This window comes from Galeopterus variegatus, unplaced genomic scaffold, assembly GCF_000696425.1.
Source record: "Galeopterus variegatus unplaced genomic scaffold, G_variegatus-3.0.2 Scaffold1027, whole genome shotgun sequence".
Taxonomy (NCBI): Eukaryota; Metazoa; Chordata; class Mammalia; order Dermoptera; family Cynocephalidae; genus Galeopterus; species Galeopterus variegatus.
The window spans coordinates 398,471-424,510 of NW_007727138.1; the positions used below are offsets into that span (position 1 = coordinate 398,471).

The 26,040-nt window shown below is 35.7% G+C and overlaps 1 protein-coding gene across 1 annotated transcript in view; it reads left to right on the forward strand.

The window, feature by feature from the left end:
- Positions 1-26,040, forward strand: part of COL12A1 (collagen, type XII, alpha 1) — a gene marked incomplete at its 3' end in the record, with an annotated part of 74,062 nt that overhangs the window by 3,517 nt on the left and 44,505 nt on the right. Inside the window, exons 2-12 of the mRNA XM_008574285.1 lie at positions 1,037-1,144; positions 8,094-8,210; positions 10,355-10,498; positions 10,926-10,985; positions 12,893-13,156; positions 13,332-13,496; positions 14,169-14,342; positions 16,289-16,579; positions 16,771-17,373; positions 18,556-18,828; positions 22,583-22,855. Of these exons, the coding sequence (XP_008572507.1) occupies positions 1,072-1,144; positions 8,094-8,210; positions 10,355-10,498; positions 10,926-10,985; positions 12,893-13,156; positions 13,332-13,496; positions 14,169-14,342; positions 16,289-16,579; positions 16,771-17,373; positions 18,556-18,828; positions 22,583-22,855 (2,437 nt within the window). The remainder of the gene's footprint in view (positions 1-1,036; positions 1,145-8,093; positions 8,211-10,354; positions 10,499-10,925; positions 10,986-12,892; positions 13,157-13,331; positions 13,497-14,168; positions 14,343-16,288; positions 16,580-16,770; positions 17,374-18,555; positions 18,829-22,582; positions 22,856-26,040) is intronic.

Sequence of the window (26,040 nt, forward strand, 5' to 3'; positions counted from 1 at the left end):
TACAATACCTTATGTACCTCACAATCAACTCTCTTTTTATGTTTTGCCACTGGCAGCTTCCCAATTCATTTCATTGCTGATAGCTTTTGTCTTTGGATTAGACCTTAGGACATTTTAGGAGATTCCATTCTGCGGGCAATGATCAAGCACCTACTGTGTGCTAGGAAACCGTAAAAGATGACTAAGCCTCTTTGTCTTTAAGGAGTTAATAGTACAGTTACAGAATTAGGAAAAATCGGAACAGAACATATTCTCCTCTGGAGCATATATATACCTGTAATCTTCCAGGATAAACAAACAGTTAAATGCAAATATTAATTATTACTGAGAATTTTCATTAAAAAATATAATGCAAAGACAGACAAGGGTGTTTTGCATCTTGTATTTGCCCTGTCTCTTTTATTACGTATTTTAGAGTTGTTTTTCCCTCATTTTGGGTAAAGGATTTATCAGATGTGAAAACAAAGTTAGCAGGAGAGTCAGGTTTCGGCTGGGCCTCACATATTTCTGTACAATCCATTTCAGAACTTAAAGAGCTGCATATTTGTAGGCAGAACAAAATAAAGAAAAAAGAGTAAAAAGGTTTATTATACTTTTCCAAATTACCCTGAGACCACTAAAATACAGTTACCTAAAGAGTTCAGCAGCTAGGAAAAAGCAGCCAAATAAAATCCCCAGCTGGAAGAGACATTTAGTTGAATTAGGGATAAAACAGCCTCTGAATTAGCCATCACCCAGGCAGGATGAAGTCATGTGGGGGCTGGTATGGCCTTTACCAGGGATGCTAAGCAGGGCCAGTCTCCAGGAAAACAGGACTCTCTTTAAACTCGAACTCCCTCTTAGTGCCATGATTAAACTTCTGTAGATGAACTTGACTTAACATTGCTCCACAATAGGCCCTTTATATGCTGGGCTGAGCCTTGTGATTATTAAGGCAGATCTGGTCGGGTTCTGCACTGGGTTCAGGCTCCAGTTCTAACCTGGTTTCAGGCCTGCCCAGACCCGGTTCTGATGCGGTCACTGCTTCCTCCCGCAGATCCCTTCATGAGGCTGTGAACTTGGAGGCCGAGCATGCGGACCAGGCTTCCCCCAGCGCTCGCCGCCCTGGGCGCGGCCCTGCTCCTGTCTTCTATTGAGGCAGAAGGTAAAAGGCTCTTCTTTCCCCCTCCCCAAGCGACAATGCAGAATTTGAGAAAGGAAAAACAAATCTTTCTTGCCCTATTGCTTGCTCTGTTTCCCTTGCACTTTGTGCTTTCTCCGGTGGTTTCTCTCCTGAGAAACGCCCCCTTCTCCTGAAGTTTGTCCATTTCCCTGCTCTCGGGTCCAGCTCTTTCGTATCGTGCTTAATCCATTTCATACAGTGCTGTGTGGTCTCCTTGTACTTGTCTCTGCGGTGTGCTGTCCACACTGCCACCTACATTGCCGTTTTTCAAGAGGATTAGCCGCCTTGGAGGGGGCGACGGCTGCACCGAGCTCTACCAACAGGACACCTCCGGGTGGTACCCAGGAACCCCGCAGCGCGAGCTCGCTCGCTTGGCTGGTCACCACCTGGCTCGGGGCTGCGACCTCTGTGACAGCACTAAATAAAAGACTCCAACAGCGCCGGCTCTGCGCGTCTGTGTGTTTTGTGGGGAGCTCGGTCTGCTAGGTGGAACGGTGCAGGCAGATGAGCCAGCAGCCAAACCGCCCGGGGATGGGTGGCAAGCAGAGACCGGGGGCACGGTTGTACTCGGGTGACCTAGGGTCGCTGCTGTCTTTGGCTTGTTCGCGGGTTTCCGAGGCGCGTGGCCCAGACCAGCTCAGCTCGGACAGGTTGGGTCTGGGCCAAGGTTCCCAGCCCCGGAAGCGAGCGCGCGCCAGAAGAGCCTGGCACCACCTCCGGCGTCCTGCCCCGGCCCCCTCGTGGAGAGCCCGGCGCGTCTGACCTTCGCGCGGAGGCGGTCGGGGGCTCTCAGAAGGATCCGTGCGGCCCCGCCCCCTAGAAAACGAAGGGCTTTTGTTAGATTTTCAGCCTCATTTTATTCTTTTTGTTGTGTGCATTTGATGCCTTAATTTCTCGACATTCACTAAACAGGCCATTTCTATATATTAACCCCATGGGGGCTTCTGTGTTCCCTCAATTATCACTGGAGACCTGACAAACTAGTTTCATTATTTTGCAAGGTAAACGGGGTAATGTCATAAAAGACACTTAATTTTTTTTTCTTACTTTTTTTAAATAAAGAAAGGCCCCTGGTGAAGTTAAGGGAGAAAAGACGTACTTCAGCATGTGACAGTTGTGTAAATTCCAGGGTAGTTTTGCTTTTTTAGAAGTTGTGAGACGGTTGGGCTGTCAAGACAACGCTGAGGATTTCAAAAACTTTCTATGGTGTTTAATTTTCTGCTTGAAGACTGCAGGTACAAAAAATTAAGATTACGAAAAGCAGAGTGTCTCCAAAATGTATGACATGTTTAGAAAAGTTACAAATTTGCTGGCTGTTCTTTCCTGATTAATATTTTGTGAATGTGCAGGCTTTTCAGAGTGGCCTCTGTGAAGTAATATTCAGATGAGCTTGCCTTTAATGTTCCTTTCTATGTCGTTGTTAGGAAGGAATTTTACTTGAGGAACTTCTGGAAGCCCTACTAAAGATATTTTTAGATAATTCACTGAAGTGGCCCATTTATTGCTCATTAAGAAAATAGTTATTTGAAAATCAGAAAGATTTGAGAATTCTTAGGAAAGAATTAGGTTGGAAATGATGTAAGTGGAAAAAATCAATTCTGAATTGGGTAATGACTGGTTAGCAAAGTTCACTTAAAAAGAACATTTTACTATCTATGTTTCTGCTTGTTTCTATATTTTTCATATTTTATCTTTTTAATTGGTATTTATTTTCCATATGGTACAGTTTTCTCTTTTGCTTTCTTAAACTGTGTCTTTTCTTGTTGCCCACTTTATTAGGCCAGAATTTAATAATTATATTTTAATAGGATTCATTTTTTTGGCCTTATTCTTTAGTTTGGCACTGTCAAATAGAAATATAAAATGAGCTGCAAAAGCAAGGCACATATGTAACTTAAAATTTTCTGGTAGTCACATTAAAAAGGGGAAAAGAAACAGGAGAAACTAATTTTTATAATACATTTTATTTAAATCAATATAAAAATTATTAGCAAGGTATTTTACATTTTTGCACAAAGTGTTTGAAATTGGGTGTGTATTTTATACTTGCAGCACATTTTATTTTGGACTGGCCACATTTCAAGTGCTTGATAGCCACACATGGCTGGCTGCTCCCATGTTGGACAGCACAGCTCTGGTGTTAACTACCCACTAAGTGGACCCAGGAGCCTGTGAAGGGCTAACAAAATATGTGGCCAAAGCACTTCTGGGGACAATGAGCTGGAAACAGAATTTTTCTGTAGTATTTTTGTTGGGGTCATTTCAAAACTTCAACCTGCAATTCTGTTTGGTACTAAGACATTTTGATCTTAGTCCTAAAGTAGACATAGTTACTTTCCTTTCCCTTTCGTGCCTGATACTTGTACTCTTGTATTCATACTATTTTCTCACCATTTTCTATTAATTTTTTATAGGTTGAAAACCCAATACTTTTAAAAAATATTAATAAAAATGTTTTGGCATTCACTCTTAGCATTTCTCCTTTTTTATACTGGTACCATTTTTGCCCTGTTGCTTTTCTTTTGCCTAACTGTATAAGGAGCTATATTTTTCATACTATGGTATCTTGTCCTATAGAAATAAAGGTGAAAATGACCTTTTTATGTCTTCAGTTTTTATTTTTAGCAACAGCATGATCTTAATCACTCTTATAACTTGGCCATTGCTCTCTATGGTCTAGAATGTGTGAATTATTTTTGGTTCATGTATTATATAGTATGTTAATTTTTAGCAACAGCATGATCTTAATCACTCTTATAACTTGGCTATTGCTCTCTATGGTCTAGAATGTGTGAATTATTTTTGGTTCATGTATTATATAGTATGTTAATTAACCTTTAGATAGTTTCACACTTTGCATTTTAAGGTTAACGGCTTGTATTCCCTGAGAATTGGACACATTTCTAATTAATCTAGGATTTGGATTTACACAAGTTTTGTGAAAACATTTATTTCTATAATCTTATGCCTAACGTATAACAGAAATTTCAAATTAGAGGAGAATTTAGAAATTACCTATTCTAATTGTCTCATTTTCCAAATGAGAAAATGAGGCCCAAAGAGACTGAATAACTTGGTCACCTGTTACAGTTACTTAAGTCAAAGCACAGACAAGACCCAGGTCTTCTAGTCTAAATTTAATGCTGGTTTGGCAATGCCATGCTTTCTTTTTGCTTGACAACTGGTTGACCCAGTCAGTTTAATGAGAGGACACGTTTTGTATTATGTACAAAATAATCTATTGCTTGTCTGAAATACTAACTTTTAAACTTTATGTTTGATATCTTGCAAACACAAATGAAATGAATTTCTATGTCATCCAAAGATCATTACATTTATACTAACATTGCATGGAAAATATAAATCGATGCCTGTCAAATATAGTAAACTCATCACACTTTGCACACCTCTAAAAGTTTCTACCATTAAGGTAATATCCTTTCCAGTGTCACTATGACAGATATCAGCCTAATTCAAGATAATATTTTAGTAGTGGATTCTCAGCTTTGCTTTATCTGTAACACAGTATATATACTTACCAAAACTTATTAGACTCTTCTCCTCCCACTTCTACATCTTTCCATCCATCTATCCATCTATCCTTCCATTCATTCATTTCTGCCACTGCTGGCAAATTGTTGGACATTTGCCCTAATGAAGAAAAAAATAACTTTCTTTGTATTATGTATCAAGACAGACACCTCATTTTAAAAATTGCTTGAGTAAGCGTGTAAAGTTAATGAACCAGATTCAATTTATATCTGAATTGGAGATATCTGAGTACCACAAATTTATTATTGACCAGGCATTATTTTTTCTTACAATAATGGTTTTTCATAGAGTAGAAAAATATATATGTATATATTAATAGGCAACTACATATAAACATTGGTTTCTAAAATTAAATTCTGATGAAATACTTCTTTTTTATATTTAATCTAATATAGAAGAAAACTATTCTTTGGAGTCAGACCATGGGATGAAAATGTTGCTGCCTGTTTGCTGTGCTAACCTTTCTGAATTTCACTGACTCATCACAGAGATAATAAGGCCACCTCAGGGTTGTTATAAGAAAGAAAAGAGACAGTATAGTTGTACAAAGTGACTAACTCTCTGCCTATCACCTAGAAGACAGTCAGCAAATGTTAGCTATTATGATCATTCCTAAAATTTTCTAAATCCTGCCAATTTATATAATGAAAATCTCACCAGAATAAGGCTTTCATAGCAAAGCATTTTGATAACAAAAAGCATTATTCATAAATATGATATTAAACTACTAGAGTTACAAATACATACAATTTTAGTCTCTTTACTATCAGTATTAAGACTTTATTAATAAACAAAGGTACTTCAAAAAGTTTGTAGAAAGATTCATATTATCTTTCAATTTTATTTTTCCATAAACTCCATGAAGTACCCTTGTATATCAGATTGTTGTTTTTTATAATTTTTGTTCTATTTCTCCTGGTTCAGATTCTTATTCTATTGAACCATGGCTCTTTGCAATTTAATCCATATATAGCTAGCTCATATTTGAAATAGTCTGGCATCAGCATTGTTTTAGGCAACACCTAGACTCTGGGATGATGCAATGGTGGTTGTGAATTATTTTTATGTAAAAGAAAGATTTCAACTTTAATAAAAGTACATTTTTGCATTGATTTAAGTTGACATGGGTCCCACACTCACACCTGCTTTATTATCATTTTTACATGAAACAGACAAACAAATATATAAATAGAATGGCAAGCCTGAAAGGTTGTACATGTGATAAAACCAGCAAAAAGAAAAGCAGAGTGGGCTCTCCTTTGCACACATGCTGGTCGGCCATTCTTTCCTAATTTTGTTTCCCAAGTACCACATCTGAGTTTCTATGAACACCTTAAATCTTCTGAAATGTTAAAGATTTTTCCCCACAGTCAATTTTTCAGTTTATCTGGAATCCTGGTCATTTGGATATCAACAAGGTGGGCAGCTGCTGCCCTTCAGCAGTTTTAACCTAATGTCTGCTGCTTCAGGTCAATTTCCTTCCAAGGTTGGTGGTACTGTTTTTCCATGTACTGGTTTTTTTTAAAGCATGCTCAGGCCAGTTGTGTCTGCCTTTGCATTAAATTTGTCCTGAGCCATTGCTATTGGAACAATATTTTATAATGATATTCTTAATACCTATTGTCCCATTAACATCTGTTGCATGTTTGTAATACTAAGTGATGCGTATAGCTCAACCTTGAAAATATGATTACGGACAAAAGAATGCTGAATAATTAAACTATGCATGTAAATTAATAGTCTAATCTCACTGCCTGTGTATGGATAGTAACAAAATAACATTCATTCCAGTATTACTGTATCCAATAAAAATAAAAAGCCATCTCCTAAAGTTGGAGGTGGTAGTTCATTAAAGCAAATCTTTGCTTAATTTGTTTTATTTCCATTAAAACATGCCATTAATATTACATAAATCCCTAACCCTAGTTAAATTTTATGACTCATGTCTCAAAGCTACTACTGTATTTCAATTGACCTGTATAAAAACCTAAAAGGAGATTTTAATCTCTCAAAACAAATGCAAAAATTCTGACTCACGAGGAATACTTTGACTAAACCATTTTAAGAAGAGTATGGCTGAAAGTCATTTTACTTTGTTGACTTGCTTCAAGAGTAATAATTTTTAATGCATCGACCATGCACTGACAGTGAGTCAGTACAATGCTGCATGATGAGGCATGAACATTGTAGAGAGAATATCATTATAAAATATTTTGGAAACGTCTTTGTGTAATGACTATTGTACATGGAGGCTTTCGTTCATTGTGGGAAACTAAAAACAAGTCAGCATTTCATTGACACATGCATGATGCTGTACAGTTTTGTATGTAAACTATTCTTTTCTGTAATTTTCAGTTATTCCTTTCATTGACTTCTCCAAGTTTTTATGCACAGTCATGTCTTCGGATTGCTGATCTTTCTTTACTGTTTTCTTTAAGTTCTATAAATAAATGTCCATAAATATACATTGATGTTGTCTTTTCATAATTAACCATTGTTTTGTAAAGGACCATACTGGCATTTTAATTTAAAATGCTATTTCTAGTATGGAGTATACCTGCTGCAAAGGAAATAACAGTATTGGTTTACACCTTGGAAACATACAGCAAGTTGGTGTAAACAGGCAGAATATTCATTTTATAAACATCTGTAAAATCACTGTTTATATACTTATAAATTATTAACATCCTTTATTATTTTTTTGAATATTTGTCCATATGGATATGAATATACATTTAAATGTATATTTCCTTGTGAGACATAACCAAATTTCCATTATTCCTCTTTTTCATTAAAGTACATTTTCCATCTCTGCCACAGATTGAGATTTATCAAATAATAATTAATAATAAGGCAACAATGCAGAGAATGAATTAAAAACATCATTGATTTTCTTCCACATTATGGAAAAAAAAGTATTATGTCAATGTTTGAAATTCACTTCTATGGTTGTAAGCAGGTTGTGATTTGGCATGCTTGTTCAAAATGCACTCAGCATGTATTGAAATTCCTTTAATTGTTATGTGAATTGTTTGCATATGTGGTTATTATATGTGATTCCATTGTACTTGTATGTACTTGTATCCAAATATGTTTCTATTATGCTTGATTTTGCTGGCCATTCTTGAATGACCTAGCAACTCAAGAATCAAAAGTGTTTTGTGCTGTCTTTTGTAGTATGTATACTCTCTGATGTTTTGTCATATCTTGTCACCTTTTAATTTTATTCTTATCCAACAAGATATATTTTATATTTGTTGGAAACAAATTTATGCAAAGACAATTTTAGTAAGCTTTGCTGAGCACAATTCTTTATTAATTAAGTTGACCATTTTGTGACATTGGAAAATGCAAATAATATCAACTCTCTCTTTTGCAGTTGACCCACCTTCAGACTTGAATTTTAAAATTATAGATGAAAATACTGTTCATATGTCATGGGCAAGACCAGTTGATCCAATTGTGGGTTACAGAATAACAGTGGACCCTACAACAGGTAAGTTTGAGATGTTGAGGTTTTAGGACAGAGATGTAAAGATGATATAATCTGATCTCCTTCCCTCTTCCCATTTCATCATAAAGCAGCCAAAACTTAGAAAGCCTGATGGATTTTGTCAGTGTCACCAGATATTTGGTGATTTTTCTCCAGATTTCCAGTATAATACCCATTGTTACATTTTTACGGTATTGAGCTAAAAATGGACCCTTTTTTTTTAACCTGATGAGAATATTGCTAATAATCTTTGATTTTATAAAATAGGTTTCTCATTTCTTGGCATTCTTCTTGAATTTACTTAATCTTTTCAACATTTATAGAGTGTCAAGTGATGAAATGAGTTATGTTATGCCTTACCCAGTGTCCTACATATTTCAGTACTCAGAAAATGTTAATCTGGGATAATGGTGAGCTACTATGATGGGAGACAGTAATATACTTTGGCTAGGTGGATACTGTAGATACTAGGCTGCATCCTTGGAAAACAAAACAAACAAAACTGGTTTTGGTTGTTCTTAAGCAATATCTTTAGTGTTAATTATGTTGCCCGAGTGTGGAGAACCAATCTTCGTTGACTAATTTTTAGTCATAAAATGGAAGGGGGAAACAATCATTTCTGCTGACACTGGTCAAGTGGTAGGAAGAAGTATTGATTAGCTGACAGTACATAACTTATCACTAGAGCTGTATTCCCATATCTTACAGCCTTTAAATATAGCAGTGATTTTAAATGTTGATTTATCAGGTTTTTTTGGTTGGGGGGTTCTGGCCAGTATGGGGATCTGAATGGGAAATTTTTAAAACTATGATCTGAGAACTTAAAAGGGCCTGTAAAGAGTTTAGTTTTTTCTCTTTGTATCTTTTCTTCCCAAATATATTTGCAGTTAACTCATTCATTCGAAAGCATGAAAGTGGTTCAAATAGGGTCCATCCAGTTTCCAGATGTTGGGAATTATGGAATCTCAACATTTCAAAAACTGGCACTGAGACCACCCAGCCCAGCAGAGCCTCAATGTCTTGAAGTCCTCTGGGGGTCCTGGATTTTTCTGCATGTTCCACAAGTAAAACAAGAACATTTATCAGGGTTCTGTTATACCTGTTATCTTTTCTAATTATTTATGTTTTGATGAAAATCGTTGGACCTTGAAAGAATAATATTAAGTGAAACGAGTCAGGCAGTGAAAAAGAAAAACCACATGTTTTCACTTATTGGAGGCAGCTAAAGGTGAATGAATCAATTCACACACACACATACACATACACACACACACTCTCACACACACAAAAAACCCCAAACAAACAACAAGAACAACAACAACAACAAAACAAAAAAATGGGAGGGGGGAGAGGGAGGAGGGAGGGAGGTTTTGGTGATGGGACACAATAACTAACTACATTGTATATTGACAAAATAAAAATTAAAAAAAAAGAAAATTTAATATAGTTAAAAATATTAACAGACACTTAGTCCCTAGAAACTATCATGTTTTCCAATTGGATTGAGAATTAACAGAATCTAGAAGGGAATATATATTGTCAATACATAAGTAAACACTCAGTACACCATACCTTGAATTGTTTGATACTTAGTTAAGCCAACTCAGAGGACTGTGGTTATTTACTAAGGTAGCAACCATCTGAATGTGGAAGATGCATTGCTTCCACACAAATTCTTTCCCACTAGAGGTTAATTTTAACCTATAACATTTGTTTTCCTTGAATTTATTTTCATCACTTCTTTCTCTCTCTCTGCTCTCCTCTAAGGCATAGTTTAAAATTAAATTATTTTCTGCTTTATATCTCATTTATGAAAATTTTATCTACCATTAGTCTTCAAGAACAGTGGGGGGTTTTTTGCTTTGATATTCTGGTATGCCTTTAATCTAGAAAAATCCTGAGCTCTCAAAAAAGTGTTGAATATGATTGTAACCGGTAAAGGCAATGCCAGTGTATTTATTGAATTTCTAAAATTCAAAGTTTTAGTTTTGAAAGACAGAAAAAAATAATGTTTGGATGTCCTGAAAAAATGTACATATATAAGTATTTTTCAGGTTTTGAGTACTTCTGGGTATTACAATATATTATGTTATGCTATACATGAAAAATGTTTAATTGCATTCATATTTTCCTTTCTATATTTCCAGATGGGCCAACTAAAGAATTTACCCTTGCAGCTAGTACCACTGAAACTTTATTATCAGACCTTATACCTGAAGTAGAGTATGTGGTGACAATAACTTCATATGATGAAGTAGAAGAAAGTGTTCCAGTTATAGGCCAACTAACAAGTAAGCACATGTATAAGTTCAAGTATTTCTGTACTTTTTATTTTGCAGAAGATTTTTCCAGCTTCAAATTTAATCTCTTATTATACAGAGTTAATTTATTTCAATATTAGCTATTTTTTCTGTGACCTTAGTTATTGGTGGATGTAAATAATTCATTCCTGAGTTACAACCCTGGTATCTGGAAGCAGCAGGAATGTTATGAATGAAAAGTATTAAAAACGTTAAACTTTGCCAGACAACAATGTTGTCTAAAATCTCACTAAAAGTAATTTATTTGCAGGGGGATGCTTATTTGGCAGTATTCTCTGACCAGCCTGGCACAAACTGTACATTTGAATGACAATAGCAAAAGGCAACACATTTGTTCTCTTTTTAGGAAATATTTTTGGGGTTCATTTTATTTTGTAATAATTAGATTTTGACTCAGTTCAAACAGGTGGTCCGACAAAGCCAGGGGAAAAGAAGCCTGGAAAAACAGAGATACAAAGTGAGTGTTTCTCTTAATATTTTTGCTTGGATGTGTAGAAGTCATAAACACAGTATATGGTAGATGTTCCAATTATATACATAGATTAACCATATTCCTATATTAATTTCTATAAGCTTTATCTGGAAGGAGCACAGAGAAAATAAGAGTAGTGTATAACTAAACAGTTACAGTACCTAAATTATGACTTTCTAGCCAATTTTTCATTCTATTTACTAAATATTCTTTTTAATGGAAGTGTTTTGAATTTGTGTGTGCCCAAACTTTCCTGCAAAATTTTGGCAGCAGGTAAAAAACGAAGCTTATCACCGGACTCAATTAATTTCTTGAAGATAAAGTGATAGAAATAGGTGGTACTTATGGATATATGAGAAATACAATCGAGCACGAGACACATGCCCTCAGTTAGGGTTCGAAGCAATTCAATTGCCATTAAAATACATTTCTAAGTCTATGTGTATGTTATGCTCAGTGCCAGGGTATTTACATGGCCTTAGTTGAAGGCAGTTGTAACCTTTTCCAGATTCTCTGTAAGACATCTCTGATAAATTGGTGCATTTGTGGTCAGATAAAAGCAGTTTTATTTAGTCTAGGTTTTGCAGTTATTAGCCTCCTTTTGTCTTATACCACTTTGTATGACATATGCAGATAGACTCTTAAGGGGTTTCTTGGATTTCAGATTTTGACACCTTGTAAAAGGTGGATTTATGACACAGAATGACACTTAAAAATTATAAACACAAAACCCTCTTTATCTGTAAGTTTCCCTCCAGATCACTGTTTATCATTCTTTCAGATGTCTAATAATCTGAAGTGAAGTTTATAGTATACAGTTATAATGCTAATATTTTTCCCAAACCATCAATATTTATTTTAAGTCAAAGCATTTTGCCAGGTATTGACTTTTAATAGACTTAAGTTGGCTTATTAAATAGTGTGCAAAAATTATTTAAGCATGCATGCAATTTATACTTGGCTTGCAAAATTTTCCAGGACCCTTTTCTCCTCTTCCTAGCCAAACGCTTTTTATATTATATACCAGCTGACTTTAAGGACAAAAACATCTTCAGACAATTCATACAGTATTGCCTTACAAATACAGGTTTTCTTGAAAACTAACTCCCCACCAGAGACAGAAGGAAAGATATTATATTCAGTTATAAAAGCTGATTGTTGTATTTTAGTAATGTAAGGATACCAAGTAATTTTTTTACTTTTGTTTCCTCTCTTTGTTTAGTAAAAATAGGTTTTAGTTGTCAAATTTAAATGTACTGATAGGTAGGAAAAGATATTTTGGCTAGTTTGCATCATTTTATGCTTGTTTTTACTTGTGTTAGACTCCGTTGATGGTCTAGACTAGCACTATTGCAAACTTTAGACAATTATATTGAAAAATGCAGGAGAATTTGCTTTTTTCTTCAACTGCATTTGCTTGAGTGGTTCAGCAATTATTTTGTATTTATTTGTTGATAAATACCAAGGAATGAAAACACTTTGCTTACATTTCTTTTTTGTCTCCCAGATGTTTTATATATTTTTTACTGGGAAAGAAGAGTAAGGATATAGTTTATAAAAGTAGATAGGTTGATAGCACGAATATTTGGGTTGTATTCTCCTGGAGAGCAGGTCATATATCTATTTATCTCTTCTTGCATAATGTCTTATATGGCAATTTAAAGACATTTAGTTCCATAAATGCATGTTGATGAAGGCACTGAAAATGCTTCTATGTGTGCTAATAACATTTTATATTCTTTTGTGCATGTGGGGGAAAAACAATGGGTGGATATATTTTAATGAACAGAGTGATTTAAGGAGCCAGCAGTTTTGCAATGTTAGCTTATATTTCTTAATGATGGGTTGATTTAATAATGCATCATTTAAAAAATATATCAAATGTATTTCAGAATGCTCTGTCAGTGCCTGGACTGATTTAGTTTTCCTTGTGGATGGCTCGTGGAGTGTGGGAAGAAATAATTTCAAGTACATTTTAGACTTTATTGCTGCTCTTGTGTCTGCTTTTGATATTGGGGAAGAGAAGACAAGAGTTGGAGTTATTCAGTACAGCTCTGATACCAGGACTGAATTTAACTTAAATCAGTACTACCAAAGGGATGAGCTTCTTGCTGCAATTAAAAAAATCCCGTATAAAGGTGGCAACACAATGACAGGTATGTTTTACAGATTTTGTTATTGTTTAAAATAAATGAAATGTCTGTTTCAGAAAGAAATTAAGTATTGCACGATTATCATGTATTAAATGATTTTGAAATGAATCACTTAGTTTTTGACTTTGGCAGAATTATGTAGTACAGAGTGAATAAACATGCTTCTTTTTCCCTCCAGGGGATGCCATTGATTACTTAGTTAAAAATACTTTTACGGAATCTGCTGGAGCAAGAGTTGGTTTTCCTAAAGTGGCAATTATTATTACGGATGGCAAATCTCAGGACGAAGTGGAAATTCCAGCAAGAGAGCTTCGAAATGTTGGGGTTGAAGTTTTCTCTTTGGGTAAGTTAAGTATGGCTACTTACTTTCATTTTAGAACTACTTCAGTACACTTAATGCTAAGGAAGATGAAAGATTGACTCCTCAAGGAAGGATGCTGTGAGAAGTGTTTACTGCACTGTATAGCGTAGTATTAAGCCAAATTGTCTTTGAGTAAAAATTCTGTTTTTCTGTTCCCCTCATATAACTCCCTTAGCACATGCATTAAGTGAGGTGGTGTTTACATTGTTTGTCAGCTCTCTACTTTTCAAAGAATGCTGGGCCAGTGATTCTAGTAAAGATCTTCCGTGTATTATCATGAAGCATTTTTTATCTGTTTCCTATATTATGTTATACTTGAAGAATTGAGAGGGCTCCAGGTCATTCAGGAATCTGGAAGAAACAAGTATTTATCTATCAGATGGCAGAGACAAATGAAGGCCTGGTTGGGATGGGAGCCCACTGTATTTTACTAACCATTTGTTTTTCTTTTTTGGCTGGCCACTTTATGTGAAATTGTAAAATGCCTTTGTCATCTGAACAGTTGCACATTCATTATGAAGCAAAACAATTCTGGCTTATGACTTAATAAGGATTTGAAAATGTCTTCATTGTGAAAGACAGATAACAAAGAACTTCTCCAAGTTGGCCAGCACATTTCCCGTTTCAATATATCCTTGTCCTTTTGTTTTTAAGGCATTAAAGCTGCAGATGCAAAAGAGCTCAAACTAATTGCCTCTACACCTTCACTAAACCATGTTTTCAATGTGGCCAACTTCGATGCAATTGTGGATATTCAGAATGAGATCATCTCCCAGGTGTGCTCAGGTGTTGATGAACAACTCGGTGAATTGGTTAGTGGAGAAGAAGGTGAGTGGTTTGTTGGTTGAGTGTTCCCCATGTGTTAGTCTTTTCCATTATTTGATAGCATTTATAGCTTTACAGGTATCCTAGAAGTAGATGTATTTACTTAAACATATCCTCTAGTGATTCTCCAACTATACCGTTTCTCTTGTTATTCAGTAACTCAGCTTGTTGATACCAGTTGTATTGTTTTCCCCCTCAGTGGAACATTCAATAAAATTATTTATATCATTGTAAAGTTCTTAAAAAAATTTTTGGGACAAGTTTTCATTTGCTCTTTTCTTTAAGACCCTTTTGTACACATTGAGGGTGCGTGATCATGCTATGCTGGTAACTTGCTTTAATTATCTTACACTGATTTAAACATTGGCAGGCTGGAGAGACATTTATTTTAGCATTCTACAACTCAACACAATAATAACTGTTTTTATCAACTGGCAAAGAACAAGGGTTTTCCATCATTGTATTCTACATGATATTTTCAGAATTTTAAAGAATATTTCAGTCAATTAGATCCTGCCACATCTGGGAATTTTTTTCATTTCTTTTGGTTACCACTTCTGAATATGTGGAAGAAAGAAAGGACATTTCAGATGTTTCATAGCAGCCTTTTGAACATTAAAGGCACAATTCTAAGCCTTTCCATTTTTCCACGATTGCTTTCCTCTCAGCTTGTGAATCAAGTGATTAAACATAAATTCTAAATAGCACATCTTCTATCATGTAAACCCTGATAATGTTCATTGGCCCTAATTCTGTCTCAGAACTTCTCATTACTTCATGGGCTCTTTTTCTTTGTTTTACTGCCTAAGGTCTGACTTTTTTGCTCTGTATTATTGTAAAATCCATCTCCCCCAATTCCACTTTCCTCTGATTACCTCTCTTTACTCAATCTTTTGAAAAGTTCTAATTCCTCACTGGGACGCAGTTGCGGGTATGCAGGGGCAGGCTGAACCGTGGTTCTGCTGCTGTTGGAACCCTCCCTGTGTGGGGAGCCCCTGCTGCAGCACAGGTGTGCACACTTTTCTTCTCTCTTTTGCCTGACTAGCCTGAGACCCCTGCTCCCTGTACTGTCTCTGCATCACTCAAAAGGTTTGGGCAGACTTCTGGTTGGCACATCTGTTGCTTCCCCTCCTACTGCTTCTCACTTAAACATCATTTTTTATGTGCTGCATCCTATTGCCTTTTTGAGAAGGTGATGAGTAAACTGCTTGTTTTTATACCCCCACCCCTTGCTTGATTTATAAAAAATTAGTACCGTATCTTCTGGAAGTTGATACCATTGAGAAAACTAGAATTTTGAATATTTGTCTGAAACACCTTAAAATACTTTATGTTAACTGTTAAATGCATGACTATCAAAATTTTTTAGATTATTGATATTTACGTGTCAATATGCATGTTATAAACCATCGTTTTCACTTCTGTTTGGTGGCACTATGAACATAGTTGAACTTTTTTTCTCTGAAATATGTGGGAATAAAATTCTTTCTCTTTCTTGGCATATTATAAAGAATCAAGATTATAGTTTTACTGTTACAATATTATTAAAAGAGAAAAACTTTCTAAAGAATTGAGTGAATCATCGATTTAATAGTTATTTATGGAGTGCCTACTTTGGTACCTGGAGTAAAAGAAGTGAGTGAAATACCAAAATCAGAATGAAAATCTTGGTTCCAGAGAAGAATTAGGCATCAGATGTCTTCTCATTAATTTCTCCCAAAGACTTTCTTTTTTCATAAACTTCTCACCAATCTGATTACAAATCAGTCATTAAGTCACTTTTGGTTTGATAGGGACAGGAGGAATTGGAGGTGGGGAGGATGTTGGGTAACTTCCTGATGTATTCGTGATTACTTTGGATAAGGAGAATTGAACATTCAAACATAAAGACCTACTTAGTAGGGTTGCTTCTCACTACTATTAATCATTGCCTGCCTGTTACTTTTCAGTTGTTGAGCCTCCTTCAAATTTGATAGCCACGGAAATCTCATCAAAATACATTAAGCTAAGCTGGAGTCCATCTCCTAGCCCAGTGACTGGCTATAAAGTCCTCCTCACACCAATGACCATAGGAAGCCGACACCATGCTCTGAGTGTGGGGCCTCAGACGACCACACTCAGTATTCGTGACCTCTCAGCGGACACAGAATATCAGATCAGTGTTTCTGCCATGAAGGGAGTGACATCCAGTGAACCTGTTTCAATAATGGAGAAGACTCAACCAATGAAAGTTCAAGTGGGTGAGTCCAATGGGTTTGGAATATGGGAACATCCACCTGACAGTATGCCGTACTGGTTCGGACTTAGTTTTAAACAAACTACTTGCAATAGTTTGCTTTTAAAGAGAATGCTTTCTAAGAAAGCCAGATATCTATATTGTAATAATTAATTCATATGTGTTGGAGTTTAATGGACTTTCTTTTTTTTACAGAATGCTCACGTGGAGTGGATATAAAAGCCGATATTGTGTTTTTGGTTGATGGTTCCTATAGCATTGGGATTGCAAACTTTGTTAAAGTTAGAGCCTTTTTGGAAGTTCTTGTAAAAAGTTTTGACATCTCACCAAATAGGGTTCAGATAAGTCTTGTCCAGTACAGCCGGGATCCTCATACTGAATTCTCTTTGAAAAAATTCACCAAAGTTGAAGATATACTTGAAGCAATAAACACCTTCCCCTACAGAGGAGGATCTACCAACACTGGCAAAGCAATGACGTATGTCAGAGAGAAAATATTTGTGCCTGGCAAGGGTTCAAGAAGCAATGTACCAAAGGTCATGATTCTTATTACTGATGGAAAATCATCAGATGCTTTCAGAGATCCTGCTATAAAACTAAGGAATTCAGATGTTGAAATCTTTGCAGTTGGTGTAAAGGATGCGGTTCGCTCAGAATTAGAAGCTATTGCCTCTCCTCCTGCTGAGACCCATGTGTTCACAGTGGAAGATTTTGATGCTTTTCAGAGGATATCTTTTGAACTTACCCAGTCTATCTGCCTTAGAATTGAGCAAGAATTGGCAGCTATAAAGAAGAAAGGTCAGTAGACTTTGTAGAGTAAAAGTTATCTCTTCATGAACAAAGCATTTTTGGTTCTAAAGTTGTACATAATACACTTCTTCAACTTTTTTTCATAGACAGGAGAAAGTAAATTTTCTGTTATTGGAAACTATTGAGCTTAGTTTATTTAGTTGTGAGATATGACTTTCTCCTGGGTATGGATCATGTATTTTTTTGCTGAAAAAGCTGTTTACCCATAAAAGTCATGAGATGCTCCTGCTTCTAGATCTTCAAGCAGGTCTAGAAACCAGCTTTATCACGTCTATTTATTATATTCAATTAAAAAAACACTTACAGAGTGTCTACTGTGTGTTGGGTACTGAGTTAGTTCCTTTGAATCAAAGATGACTAGAACATAGTCCCAGACCTTTGAATTCTTTTTATGCGTCACTAGATTATTTTTGGGCGTGATTCTTCACATCTGGAATTACCTATCGTCTTTTCTTCATTTGTCTAAATTCTGTTTTTCAATGTTCAGTTGAAAGTCCCGTTCTTTTCATCAAGCATGCCTTAACTATCCTAGTGCCATAGCACTTACTGTCACTTTCACTCATTCGGCATTCATGTGAACTGCTTTTTTTGTTGTTAGTAACTTTGTACTCTCTTATCTCTCCAATTTGATTGTATGTACCCTGAGGATATGTAGTGTGTGTTCAATATTGTCTCTTGCTATGATTTAGTTTAATAAATGCTTAGTCTAATAAATATTTTTTTGTTAGGAAAAATTCCTGTCATTACTTTGAAATATGTGTCTACCTACCGTCACACGTTAATATCCACGTACTAGGGATAAATGGGAAAATTTTGCTGGCTTATTTTAGGCCTAGTGCTATTTAAATATTCCAATTATGGGCAGGTCCATTCTATTACTGCTTTGTCTTAAAGAATCTCATAATTCAAATTAAATTTTAATTAGTCATTAAAATGGCATAAGTTAGTATTATGTATGGTCAAGGCAAATGATCAGGACCTTCTTGTAGGGCTGTAAGTGGGAGGCTTTTTCTCAATGGTCAAGAGTGAAAGATTTACTCAGTACATTGGTGTTAATGAACATCATTAACCCAAATGAACATAAGCTATTTCAGAAACATGGAGTCATTAGATCCAGTTTTGCTTTATAGACTTAGAGTTTTTAAACTATGTCTTTTTTCTTTTTAATAGCTTATGTGCCTCCAAGGAATCTTAGTTTTTCTGAGGTGACTTCTTACAGTTTCAAAGCCAACTGGTCTCCTGCTGGAGAAAATGTTTTTTCATATCACATCACTTACAAGGAAGCTGCTGGGGATGAAGAGGTCACAGTGGTGGAGCCAGCATCAAGCACCAGTGTTGTTCTCAGCAGCCTGAAGCCAGAGACCCTCTACTTGGTCAATGTGACTGCAGAGTACGAGGACGGTTTCAGCATTCCCTTAGCTGGAGAAGAGGCCACCGAAGAAGGTGTGGTGCGGGTTCTGCCACTGTGTTTAAAAAACTAGTAATTTATTGTATAGCTCAGAATTATGAATGCCTTTGTAAAATGTGGCATCTTTAAAATACAGGTATTCATAAATCTTTCTTTTTTTTTTTCCTTTTTGTCTTTTTTCGTGACCGGCAACGGGATTGCAACCCTCGGTGTCGCGCCCGCACTGCACTCAGCCAGTGAGCGGACCGGTCTCTTTATGGGATCCGAACCCTCGGCGGGAGCGCCGCTGCGCTCTCAAGCGCCGCACTCTACCGAGTGCACCACCGGGCCGGCCCCATAAATCTTTTTAAAAAGAGCAAAAACTTTTAAGTAAAAAACCCTTGATTTACTTTGATGGATTTGAGGTCCAGACATAGAGAACTGTTAATAATTATGTAGATAACTTTTGAAATACTGCTCCAACTTTTTCTGTTCCACATTTCAGGGATGTCATGTTTTAAATACCTCTGAAATTTCCTTACTTTACTTATGGAGCTGATGGCAAATGTATATTACCAAATTCTTTTTTCCTTTTTAAAAAATGTGGTAAAATACACATAAAATAAAATTTACCATTTGACCAACTTTTAAATGTACGTTTCAATGGCATTAAGTACATTAACCTTGTTGTGCTACCAGCACCACCATCCATCTCCAGAACTTGCAAAACTGAAACTCTGGACTCATTAAACAAGTAATTATTACCCATTCCCTCATTTCCCCTGCTCCTGGAAACCACCATTCTACTTTCTATCACTATGAATTTGATTACTTGAAGTACCTCATATAAGTGAAATCACAGAGTTTTTGTTTTTTTGTGATTGGCTTATTTCACTTAGTATGATGTCTTCAAGGTTTGTCCATGTTGTGAATGTGTCAGTACTTCCTTTCTTCTTAAGGCTGAATAATATTCCATTGTACGTATATACCACCTTTTGTTTATCTATTCATCCATGTATGGACACTTGGGGGTGCTTCTACCATTTAGCTACTGTGCATAATGCTGCTATGAACAGGAGTGTACAGACTTTACCAAGTTTATTTTAAGCAGTATTTGTTTAGATGTAGCTTTCTTACTGGATAGAATTGAATATTTTCTGACAAAATTCAATACATTTGACATTTAAAGGGCACCAATTTAACCTGGTTAGGAGAAGATTAAAACAAGGCAGTTACTCTTTAACATAAACATTGAATATTATAAGAGATGTCCATTGTTCTTCTCTATTTTGACTGGGGATAGGAGGGAAAGAAGCTGAAAGGACATTGTGAGGAATTTAAGGTAGAAGTAGTTACAAAGAAGGATTTGCTGATAGTGGCGGTGCACACTGGCATACCTAACTGATTAAAGCTAGACAATCTTTCTTCTCTGAAACACTTTAAAAATAAGGTTGATATTTTTCTTTTGTGCATGTTTAGGTTTATTTCTGCCTGAGGCCAGCAAATAAACTAAATGACCAGAGGCATCTTTTTATCTTATGATTTTTGTGATTGTATAACCTAGAAGTCCATACTTGGATATTTCTGATTTTCTGATAATTAGCTGTAATGCCCATACTGCTGCTTGATGAGCCAGCCCTTTTTCTTCAGCACTTTACGATGTGAATGGGAAGTATGTCTCAAGAAGAAATTTAAATCTAAGGTTTTTGAGTAGAGGCCACTATGTTCATATAGATTCTTGTTTTTGACCATTTGGCTGCTACAATAGAATTTGGTAATGCCTTTCCAATTCTACTGTCTGTAGTGAAGTCTGGGATTTAAACTTTCTTTAGTCAATAAGGAATTTTCTGATCAATACCTCCATTAAGCTAACAATTATCGAGCTCCTGCTATGCGTCAGGCACTATGCTAAATGTTTTCAATGGATTATCTCATTTAACCACTTCAATAATCCTATAAGTAGTCATGTTTACTGCTGGGTAATCTGAGGCTCAAAATTACATATCTTTTAAGCTTCAGTATTCAAACCCATCAGTCTACCTGCTTGACTCATTCTGATTAATTTAGCCTTTTTCTTTGCCATACGAAATGAAGCATGGGTACAGGTCAGCCAACTACCATTTCTTTCTTTTCTGGAGAGAGACGTCTCCTTTCTCCTGGGAACAACAGGGAACAATCTATTGATGTGTTGAATATTTAAGTAAACTTCTGGTTGTTTGTGGGGTATATACAGCATGTTGTGCTATGATTTCAACCCAGTGGACTAAGAGGATGGTGACCTTTAGTTCACCTTTCCTGAATGTGTTGTCCATACGGCCAGTTTGTCCTCTTGAACAAATAGGTCATTTAAACATGTTTACAAAACACAAAGCCAGACGATATTATTATTTGTGCTTAATGAAAATTTCATTTAAGACTGAGTCTGTGGGTGTTACCACACTGCAACTTAACTTCAAGGTTTAGATGTAACTAGCATTCATTATGTACCTATCATGTGCTTGCTCCATCACATGTATGGTCCAGTTATTCTCCCAGCCAAATGACTGTACAGATAAAAAGTTAGTTGTGGGACTGACTGGATAAGACAGCTTGGTCAGGTGGATAAATATGGTAGACCTGGGTTTTAGGCATTATTTTCCTACTTTTCTGAGGAAATACAGTAAGAGTGACAGCCTTAATCACTTATATTTGAATAATTGAATTGTTTTTAGTTTTGAATTTTTTTTTTTTTTTTGTCTTTTTTCGTGACCCTCAGTGTCGTGCCCGTACCGGACCGGGACCGGCCACGGGATCGCAACCCTCGGTGTTGCTCCCGCCCCTCGCTCAGCCAGTGAGCGGCCGGTCTGTATGTGGGATCCGAAATAAATTTAGCATTTAGCAGAGTATTTATGATTTTAAAAGTTTACTGTTATATATGTCTTTATTTGATTAAAAAATTAACTGTACTTAATTTCTTTCCGGATATTGTAGAATATTTGTTCGTTGTTTCAGAATCTAGTTAGTTTTTGGCTAAATGAATGCAGTAACCAGGATCAAAAGAATCCTCATGAAATTGTGTAGAGAAATGCTCGTAATAACTTCGTATAGCATACATTATACGAAGTTATACGACTACTATTAATCATTGCCTGCCTGTTACTTTTCAGTTGTTGAGCCTCCTTCAAATTTGATAGCCACGGAAATCTCATCAAAATACATTAAGCTAAGCTGGAGTCCATCTCCTAGCCCAGTGACTGGCTATAAAGTCCTCCTCACACCAATGACCATAGGAAGCCGACACCATGCTCTGAGTGTGGGGCCTCAGACGACCACACTATACTAATCAACATGTCCTCATTTTATAGTGCTTTGTTCCACTTTTAGGGAAAATTTAGCGAAAGTATTTTACATGAAAGATTCTAACATGAACGATTTTATGTGAAAGATTTTAACCCGTGGTACTAATCAACATGTCCTCATTTTATAGTGCTTTGTTCCACTTTTAGGGAAAATTTAGAGAAAGTATTTTACATGAAAGATTCTAACATGAACGATTTTATGTGAAAGATTTTAACCCGTGTAAATACATCATGATTTTAACCCGTGTAAATACAGGAAAAAAAATTGATGTCTTTTTCTTTGTTTCTACTAACATGTGGGGCCTTATTAGAGATCCTTAAACTTTGTTGGCTAATCAACAGCTAAATTGCCATTGACTCACCCATGATATAAATTTGATATAATGCACATACATATGTAAAGTAAAAATCTGTTTTTCAAGTCATTTTATTAAATAATGGATTTTGATGTTGTTGTTGTTTTTTAATGAAGTTAGAGGGAATCCAAGAGACTTAAGAGTTTCTGACCCTACAACATCAACTATGAAATTATCTTGGAGTGGGGCTCCGGGAAAAGTGAAACAGTATCTCGTCACGTACACCCCAGTGGCAGGAGGGGAAACTCAAGAGATCACTGTGAGTGGAGATACAACCAATATCGTGCTGAGGGGATTAAAGGAAGGGACACAATATGCCTTGTCTGTGTCAGCCTTGTATGCATCTGGGGCTGGAGATGCCCTTCTTGGAGAAGGAACAACGCTTGAAGGTAATTACTGTCTTATTTTATAAAAATCTCTGAGCTTGTTTGAGATTCTGCATTTAGAAAGCTTAGAATGTTTTCAGGGAATGAAATCTAGAAATATACAATCTTTTCTCTTAAAAGGAATTGATATTAAAAAATGAATAATCAAAAAACTGCCTGTTATTCGGAAATGTAGAGTGTAAGCAACTGAAAAAATTAAACTTGGTTAGGAAGAAGTGTCTTGGGGAGCTGGATGCATAATAAGGCTATAGAAATTGTATTTATAGTGCTATGGGTTGGTTAAATGGAGAATAGATGTGTGACATTCTGAGCAGGAGGGGACCTTGGGAGGCATCAGTGGATGAAGAGGGTTTGGATTGCCCGAGGTCACGCAGCTGGTTCTGTCACCGAGGTCCAGATAGGAGCTATTTTCTGACTTTCAGTCAAATGCTCTTTTCATTCACTATATAAAAACATTCAAAGAGTTTGAAAATTATGAGAATCCAAGTTTCTGCCTTTTTATGTTAAGTGACCTCTAAAATTTAGTTCTGTGTTAGAACTTCAAAGTTAATGCAGTTCTTAGTAAGAACCATCCTCAGGACTGGAGCTGTTTCTTGGTTCTCTAGAGTTAATTGTCAGATGGCTTCATATTTAAGATCTTTTGACATTTAATGGCAGCTTAGGTTTAATTTGCCATGACTACTAAGTGAGTAGTGTAAGGGAGAGAAAATACACATTTAATTCAACCACAATGAGAATGGATTGTAATGCTGAAAAAAGTTAGCGGATGATTACAAGGATGTTGATTAGTACTATGGTTGAGGGCCTAATGGGCTATCAGGCTTTTCTTTTCTTTACCATTGTATTTTATATGAGTTATTTGAGATGATTAAAGGAAGAAAATAAATCCAAAGTATCTTATTTTTGATGTTAAAGCACAGTGTTATTAGGCAAAATACCCATCATATTTGATGGATCCAGGAGCTTGGAGGATTATAGATGTTGTAATAGGCAGTTCTGATTGGAAACTTCAGGATTTAGTCAATAATTTTTTAAAAAAAGCAAAATTTATCTATATATATATTCTAATCAAAATAATAGTGATCAAGAATTTAATCCCAATAGTCCATGAAATCTATTTTTAGAAGAAGATTTAAATAAAAGATTAAATACCAGAGGGTAAAGATAACCAGAAGAGTCCTGGTTGCATTACTTAGCTCTGTGACCTTGAAATAGTCCCTTAACTCTTCTGGGCCTCAGTTTACCCCTCTATAAAGAGGGAATGATCATTCTGTCTCCTTCTTTCCAGTGATATTGTGGAGGTCAAATGGGAGAATGTAAGTGAAACTCTTGAGAAACTGCAAAATATTGTATGTATATAAAATTCATCAAGAGGAAATAATTAATTAACTATAGAACTGATATCTAAAAATATAGCTTTAGTAAGTATTTCAGAGATATTCGCTGACTACATGTAAGTTTTGAAAATAATAAGAGGCAGAAATGGAAATTGCCCTGACTGCAGAGACATAATCTAAACAAGAAAAGCATGTGATCTTCATATCTGGAGCAACATCCAGAAATTTGGGGAAGTTTGTCCTTTCTTTTTGACCCTTTGAAGTTCTCTTAATATGTTTTCCACAGCACAGATTATTCATAGGATTTTTTTAAAGAATAAACTTTCGAGCTTTTATTTTTTACAGAATAGGTGTAGATTATTTATATCTGTGAAAATTTCTCCTTTATAAGGAGTATCTTGGAAATAATTTAATAGTTTTACTTGTGCTTGTACCTTTTAACCTTCTGATATTTGTCTGTATTTTTTTCTTTTCTTTTTTTTTTTTGGTGGCTGGCTGGTATGGGGATCCAAACTCTTGACCTTAGTGTTATCAACGCTGCACTCTAACCAGCTGAGCTAACCAGCCACCCCCAACTGTATTTTCTTGTTTTAAAAATATCTTCATGCTCAGTCAACATCTTCTTGATTCTAAAAATAAAGGCATTTTTGCCAAGAATGATATATTAAAAATCTTATATAACAAAATGTACTTTAAAATTTTACAGCAAACACGTTCTATTGGGCTATGATTTTTCTAGGTTATATGTATACATAAATTGTTTATAATTTTATAGCTTTACACAAGTGGTATAGAAAAATCTACCAACTTGGATGAACGTGTGAATGTACACACACACACGTACATATGTATTTGATCAGAAATTATTTCCAAGGGGGATACACTGGTAGTAAAATAAATTTTAAAACCTACTGTTTCTCATTTCCTGCGAAGGAGGAAAGCTAGGTGATTTGCGAGTTTGCCTAGAAAATATAGTTAATTTGTAAAAAAAAATTTTTAAATTTACACTAAAGCTCTCTACTGCAGTGAAGGATTACAAAAATACTGTCATCTTGATTTTATTAACATATTTATCCCCTTGCATTATGTGTGGTAAACTTGACAAATATGTGAGAGCATAGTTGTGACTAAATTAAAATAATAGAGGATTTTTGCCCCTGGTTATTCCATTTCATTTTATTATATTAACTCGGCCAAATCCACATACCATATACAGGATTAGGATATGATGGTAAATGCAGGGAGTGGAAAGCCCGGAAACAGAGCCAGGCAACTGCTTTTGAGGGCTGCTGTTTTTCTAATCTTTGTTTCTCTCGGGAGAGAGGAGGTGGTTAAGAGCAGACCTTGAAGGAATGTTTCTTCTGTCCAGAGGTATGGAGTCAGCCGGCAATAGCATTCTGTAGGCTGACAATTTTATAGATCACCTTGAATGCATTGTGACTTTCAATTCAAAAGAAAAAAGTTGTTTTTTTTTAAAAAAAACATTTAATGTGGTTCACAACCATCCCTAACTTGAATCTATTTCTTGGTACTTTTATTGAAATGCAGCCAGTGATCAGAAAATTCCCGTGTCGCTGGAAGAGAGATTTATTAGCATTGGCATTGGGGAAGTTCGTGGTTGGCTATAGTACTGTATGCAATAGAATAACAAAGGCAGAGTTTATTACTATTTCAGATCCAAACTTCAGAGGAATCTGAGCACAAACCATTAGGTTTGATTTACATTGTTTTTCTCTCTCTTGTTGTTGTTGTTAAAATAGATAGACTAATGTAATTACTAAAACACAGCTGTACATGTAAATGCACTTAAAGTCTTGATAGAACCTTTAGTTTTCACTGTTAGTGCTTAGA